At 32.2% G+C, this 7,710-nt stretch overlaps 1 protein-coding gene across 1 annotated transcript; it reads left to right on the forward strand.

The window, feature by feature from the left end:
* Window positions 1-2,652: 2,652 nt before the first annotated feature.
* LOC131031957 (uncharacterized) lies at window positions 2,653-3,039 on the forward strand. Its single transcript, XM_057962823.1, has one exon. The coding sequence runs from the start codon at window positions 2,653-2,655 to the stop codon at window positions 3,037-3,039; it is 387 nt and encodes a 128-aa protein (XP_057818806.1).
* Window positions 3,040-7,710: the final 4,671 nt, after the last annotated feature.

The following is a 7,710-nucleotide window of genomic DNA, read 5'->3' on the forward strand; positions in this document are numbered from 1 at the left end:
GGACTTCCAACAAGAAATTCATAGACTTCATAGGCATTGTGGGAGTCTACAACAACACTGTCATCTTCATCAACCTGATCTCTGTGATCTCTTCTACTACATCTGCAGCCTGCAAGTTGACCTACCTGGTTGACATCAATGGCATCAATGGCACTCTTCTGCAACTTCATTAGCTTTGCACACACACATGTTGACATCAATGACAACTTCAATGCCAACATCAAATCTTATTAAAATTTAATCATTTAATTTTTTTACGCATTATATGTAAAATATTGTTCTTTTATTAAATGCAATTTCTAGTTAAAAAGATTGAAGTAGATTTGCCTAGTGGAAAACATTTTCAATTCACCCTATATTGAATGTTGATAATGTTGTGTATACATTTCTTTTGTTCTAGCTTTGTATGCAATTGGTTAGAGCTCTTTGGAAGGTCCAACTATGTATGCTTTTGTTAGAATCTAAGATGCTCTAATTTTGTTATGGTTTTGGATTAAGAGTGGTGATCATTCCTATTTTTTGATAGCCTTATGGTTGCCTAATTTGTTGTAATTTTTTTTGTGTTGATGAACAATATATACAAAAAATATTTTTCAACCTAATAAGAAAGCCATATACTTCCGATCCTCATTTAAAGATAAATTTTTATATTCATAAGACAAGATTTTCTCTAAATCTTTATAATTGAAAGACATTATTTACACTAGATCTTTATATTTCCAAGATAAGTTTAGTCACTTAACTGATTTAGTTAGTTCTACTTTATTTATAAATCATTCAAAATGACTTCAACAAATACTCTTACATTGTAATATTTTATTTTATATATATAATTTTTTATTTTATTTAAAATTTAGATAATAAAAATATATTTTTAATAATAAGAAGTTTTAAAGTAATGCAATTGAAAGATTTTTTTTTTATTAATTGATGGCCACATTCTTCTTCTCTTTGTTTTACAAGTCAATCATTTTGGTACATTTATTAAATTTTTTAATATTAAAATTTAGTTAAATATGACATTATATTTATTTCAAATTTTATATATTTAAATTTATAATAATAAACTATAATTATAGTTATATTTATATGTTTTTCATTCATTATTTGAATTTATTAAAAGTATTGCACTTCATATATATATATATATATATATATATATATATATATATATATATATATATATATATATATATATATATATATATATATAAAACCTAATTTCAAAATAATATTTAATATAGAGTCATTTTATACTTCCTTTATACCAAAAATAGCAAGTAATTATCTTATTTTTAAAAGATATCTTAAATATATCAATTTGTAGTTATTTTAAAAATATTATATTTAATATCAAACATAACTATTTTTACTCAAATTTAAAGTTAATTAAAAAAAAATCACCAATACAATTAGACTTATAGAATGTCCCTAAACATTTAATTAACCAAAAATTATTAACTATTAAACCCAATAATATTACATCATAACTCCAATCAATATTTATTATTAATTTTATTATTTTACAATGAATCCATATACATTTTTATTACAATCTAAAGATGGTTTATACATTTTCAAAACAATATTTACTCATTTAAGAGATTTACTTAAAATTTATATCTTTGAGATTTTGCAAATCATTTCAAGAGAGATTTACTTACACAACATCCAATTTATGATCAAATATTGAATAAAGAGTCATTTTACACCATTTATACCAAAAAGTAGTAAATAATTACTCGCTTGTAATAGATATCTTAAATGTATAATTTGTAGTTATTTTGTAAATATTAATTTCATTATTAAATATTATTATTTTACTCAAATTATATATACTATTAAACCAATACTATTTATGAGTTGTTGAAATAGTATTGGTTTAATAGTTAACTATAATTTTTGGTTAATTAATGTCTAGAGGCATTCTATACATATATGTATAGAATGCCTCTAGACATTAATTAACCAAAAATTATAGTTAACTATTAAACCAATACTATTTCAACAACTCATAAATAGTATTGGTTTAATCTCCACACAAAATGATACAGCTGCAAAAATTTAAATCAGCATAACATGGTTTTTCATCAATTTTTTTTGGTTTTAATACCATTGCAAAGGCGGATTATGATGATTGGAATGGTAAAAATGACATAATAATCCGCCTCCTTTTGTAAAATTTGATTTTATAAAGATTACATTTTGTATAAAGATTAGCCGCTTCCTATTAATTTTCTATTTTAATATATTTTTATTATTGTTTTTCACATTTTTCTATGACAGCACCATTAGAGCAATCCTCATCGTCCTTCGTTGCTTAACACAAGCATGAGCAGCTATGGCTTTCTAGAATAATAAAAAAATTAAATTTCCAATAATACCTACACACCAATTAAACGAGAAACCGTTACCTCGATAACAGTACACCGCAGCTCCCTCCACCTGGTCGGGACCAATTTTTAAAGCCCACCCACCACCATTAATTTACTCTCCTCTTTGCTCTTACGCCAAATTTTCTATAAAAACCCTTAAAACCCTTACATTTCACAACACTTTCTGGATTTGTTGCAGAAGCTGTATCTTCTCTGCAACGGCATCAAACTAGGTATTATTGCATAGAAGGCTATACCTAGCTACCTAGGGTTAAAGATGTATGTTTTATTGCCATGCTTTGGAGTGGGGAGTAGCAGCGGAGTGACGAGGGTTCGAAACCTGACAGAAGGGCCTGTGGAAGTACAAATCCGAGTGGGTTCCGCGCTCGGGAAGGCTTACAGAGTGGAGGCTGGATGCGCTAAGACGCTGAAGCGCAGTAAGATACGCGACCACTATTCCCGGCGAGGAGAAACTGCCGCTCTTTTCCATGGAAATGGTGAACCTTATGTCTGGATTCACAGTTCCAAGGCTAACTGGGCCACTGCCAAGAAACAGTATCTCACTCTTGACGACCTCAGAACTTGCAATGAAGTTAAAATTTGTAGTGATTCTGGGAAAGGAGCTTTTACTGTGCTCAAAATATCCAGATCAAAAGCATATTAGAGGATTTTTCTTTTTCCAGCTGGATTGGAAAACCTTTTAGCTTCTCAAGGCTTAAATATCTGTTAAGCTTTGCATTCAATAACTTATGAGTGGATGATACAATTTAAATAAAAGGAAATTATGTATGGATTTTCTGAAATTTTCAGAGAAGTTTCTTTTTCTCTTTGTTTTGTTAAATTTAGTTTATAATGCAGACAACTATTCATCAAAAACATTCATGACACTGAATCTTCAGAGTTCATATTGTTCTAAATTTCGGATTTTTGTAATGTTGAGAGGTATACACATTTAACCGGTAAACCTGTCTCACATCTGTAAATAAGTCTTATTTCATCAGATAACAGATTTCATAACTGCGGAAAAACAATTTTGATCTGCCGATAAATCCGATTGATTTTTTAATTTTTTAACCAGGATATTTTTATCCTGTAACGATGAGTATCGTTCCACCAACTGAATGGCAACATTTCATTTTCATTTGCGGTGAATTTTGCCATTGATTTCTGTTTCAAATCTGCATGCAAATATAAATATGAATATGATGAACACTTTTGCTTACACAAAAGCTTTCAATCGGGTATTTTCTATCATTTTCATTGTATTTGATCAGTCTCATTTTTGTTGACGATGGTTTTGCTCTCTATTGGAGTGGATAGACTTTATTAAATTAAAAAATATATATTTATTTATATTAAAATAGTTATAAATTATTGTTCTTCCATCTTATAATGTTGATTTTCAATGCATAAGAATGAAACACTTTGAATTAAAGTGTTAATAATTTTTTTGATACTTGTGATTCAAGATTAGAGCCATTTTTCCTGAAATAGACCTTTTTGTTAGCTTGTTGACGATGGTTTTGCTGTCTATTGGAATGGATATATATAGACTTTATTAAATACCAAAAAATAATATTTATTTATATTAAAATGATTATAAATTATAGTTCTTTTATCTTACAATGTTGATTTTCAATGCATAGGAATGAAATACTTTGAAAGAAAGCCTTAATTTCACATTGAAGATAAAAAGAAAAGAAAAGAAATATGATCTTGTGATTCAAGATTAGAGCCATATTTTCTGAAATGGATAGTTTTGTTGAATTTGTTGAGGATGGTTTTGCTTTCTATTGGAGGGTAAGTGCACAAAGATGGTGGTCAAAAAGGGGGTATAAGTGGACACTTTTTTTTTTCTTTCTGAAATCAGGTGAACCTGAACTTAGAGGCAAAATTTCAAAGCCATCCACTCAAGATATGAAGATAATCAAAGAACGAATATTGTAGTACTTTGAATCTACTTTCCAAACTACTAAACTTTTTCAAAATTGGATAAGATTAAGGGGGTCAAATCCTTTGCGCATGAAAAAATGACCCTGTTTTTTTTTCTTCTGAAAAACATAACATAGTGTCTGACGTGCGCATCAAAAAAGTCATAGTTAGATTTAGTATTTTGACAAATTCTTTGGCAGAAAGATAGTTAAGAGTGAGCACTAGAAGATGTGTATTTTTTTTTAATTTTTTGTTGATTATTTATTTTTTTATGATTTTTCCAATTGAGCACATCCTGAAAATTTGGTACTTGTTCATGCGCGAAGCATAAGTTGCACTAAACAAATCGAAAATACAATTTTTTTTATAAAAATTGTAAAGAATCAAGTGCATTACAATAATATATAAAGTTTTTTAAATTTGGATACGTATATCAAAAGTTATTCAAAAAATGGTGCACCTATGTCTGTGAGAACTATGGAGACACTAGTAAAAAAAATTCAATAATAATATGTTATTGTTGTTCAAATTGAAAAAAAATTATACGGTTAGAAAGCTCAGAAGATGGGTGAAAATATGGTGGCAATTTTAGAAATACCCACTTTATGAAGTGTAAACCTGATGATGACAAAGTCGATAAACCAAGTTGATAAAATAAAACACGTCAAAAATGAGAGAAATGGAGGGAAATCAAACTTCCAATCCGTAGCTTTGTCATCTAGGCCTATTTCCAAGCCTACAAAGTCAAAAGTGCGTACGGAGTACTTGTTGAACACTATATTTGAAATAAATTTTTTTTTTTCCATAAGCGTGAAGACTAAAAGATTTTCGGCCAAGAAATTGTATCGAGCATTTCAAAAGGAGTTTCATCGAAAGAGTGCTTTCATCGAAATAGAGCATGACGTGTAAAGCAATATGCAAAAGGTTTTCGGCGGAATATCACTTTCGGTAAATAAAGGAAGCCACTCATCGATACCCAAGTTTCATCGAAAAGTGAAAAGCAAAAGGCAAAAAGTGATTTCGAGGAGAAACAACTGCCGAAGAAACTCATAAAGCATTCATCGAAATGCAGATCTCATCGACAGCATTATATCGAACAAAAACTGAAGTGTTTCATCGATAAAGGGAATATCGAAGGTGTGAGACTTTCGAAGAGCTTGCACAAGCTTTCACTGAAGAACGAAACTCATCAAAATATGATTTCGATGAAACTTGCGAGTAACTTATCGACAGAAAGTTTATCGATGAAAAGATGATTTCGATGAGTCTTGAAGATGGCTTCTCGACATGGGTTACTCACTGAAAAGATAATATCGAGGAGAATGGGCTTTCGATGAAAGATCAAAACGCTCGGCCGAAGACAAGGGTTTCACCGAAAACTTGAATTACGATCATTTTGGTCGAACTGTACTTCCCGCGAAAGAATTAAAGGCCCAAGTGAAGAATGTCACATCTGCAATTAAGTTTAAACACTTGAGTAGCCGTTGTAGATGCAGAGACATTAACTATGCACAAGTTGCCCATACGATTACAGCTGAACTGATCGAATTTTCATAGGAGCCAGATTGATGCCAAGAGACTGAAAATTGCGAAGAACTTGCGAAGATTCGTGAACGACAATCAGAAGAGCTAGACATTTTTCCAAGTAAGTGTTGTCTCTCGTATTTGCTGAAATCATGGAACCTTCTTCTTCTTCTTCTAAAAAGAGTAGGAATGGAAAAGAGCTAAACCCTGAAGAGAAGCCCAAAAGACAGAAGAAGGAAGGGAGAGATCTGACTCAGGATTTGCTAGACCAATGTCCCACATCTAGTGTAAGATCTAAAAAGATCAAAAGTGAGGAAGAAGGATTGGAGGATAGATTTGAAAATCTGGGAGACATCTGGACTGAAATCAGGGGACATGAATTGTTCCTATTTAGCTACAAAAGAAGGGATGCTCCTGAGCCCATAAGTAATCTATGGAAGAAGAACTTAGGGAAATTGGTAGTCCCAAATGTGTTTGTGGATGTTGAACTAATGAAAGCTCTGGCAGATTGTTATAATCCGAGAACCAAAACCATATGCGATTACCGAGGGAATCCCTTAGTGGTGATTAACAAACAAACTATTGATATGGTATTTGATCTTGAATGGGAAGTAGAGGATAGAATCGATATGCAGAAACTGTCACAAGAATTCTTTAGCATGGAAAACATCTACAGGACATGGAGACTACCTATTCACCGACCGAAAGTGGGTGGGTCCTTTGTTCCGTTCAGCAAAAATGACAAGGTGCCGTTTGATGTCAACCACTTCCACCCATATTTTAAGTATACATATTATGCTGCAGCCCAAGTATTAGGCTTAGAGGCTCATCCTCTCATGGATATTGGGGTCATGGTTCTGTGTGCTGACTTACAATCAAAAGACCCTAGGTCATTTGATTATGCCACTTATGTTGCAGATGCCTTAAATCACGGGTTGGAGAAGTTAAAAGGAGACCTTGTGAATGTCCATTTTTCATTGTACTCTTTGTTAATGCATATTATTCTTTATTGTGGACAAGAAATCAATTTCTGGTCAGATGATTTCTGCATCAGAGCTTATGATAAGAATGGTTTGAAGAAACCAGTTCAGTTGTGGGTTTCTGCATGGGATCAGAGATTCATGAACAACCAATACTGGCACTTTCAGGAATATTTTGTGAAACCCCTTAGTGCGGCCTTTGGGCAACATAGGGATTATACTCTGTCCCCTGAAATTAAAAGATTCCTCAGGCCAAAAGACTTCTCTCCGGAGTCCCAGATTGAGCACAATTGGGGTGATTGGTATTGCTACGATAATCATACAGAAATCAGGATATTTGGGTATGAAGGAAAGCCACACATGCTTCCAATTACAGTACCAAATAGGGTGGCTAGCCTGGAGATTGTAAGACAATTATCTACTGTCAGTGCCAAACACCTTACAGATTTCGGTAAACAGTCCATCGTTCAAGGTTTATTGGTTTTTTCTGATTTCATTGTTAAAAGTTCAAAGAGTTACCATTTACTTCAAAATAAATTAGACTACTATGGCATGACCCTGGGTGAACCTAGAGAGAACTTTGATCCTGAGGGATATATAAGAGCTGCCAGAGCGTCACAAAAACTAAAAGCTAGAATTCATGTGGCCAAAATGCTAGAGGACTTGATCAAGAACCTTGAAAGAGAGGAGGCCAGGGTTTTGAGAGAAAGGAGTGAGATGACTTGGGAGGCCTTCAAATGGAAAAGGGCAAGGGGGATGATAGATGGAGATCTACTTGGAAACCTCCAAGATCCTCTGGAAATAGCCAAAAAGTTACTTCAACATGAAGTAGAAATCATGCATAGAGTGCCCCCACAATTCCTTCATTTTATCAACACTGAGAAGGATAGTCAACCATT

This window comes from Cryptomeria japonica, chromosome 9 (assembly GCF_030272615.1).
Source record: "Cryptomeria japonica chromosome 9, Sugi_1.0, whole genome shotgun sequence".
Lineage (NCBI taxonomy): Eukaryota > Viridiplantae > Streptophyta > Pinopsida > Cupressales > Cupressaceae > Cryptomeria > Cryptomeria japonica.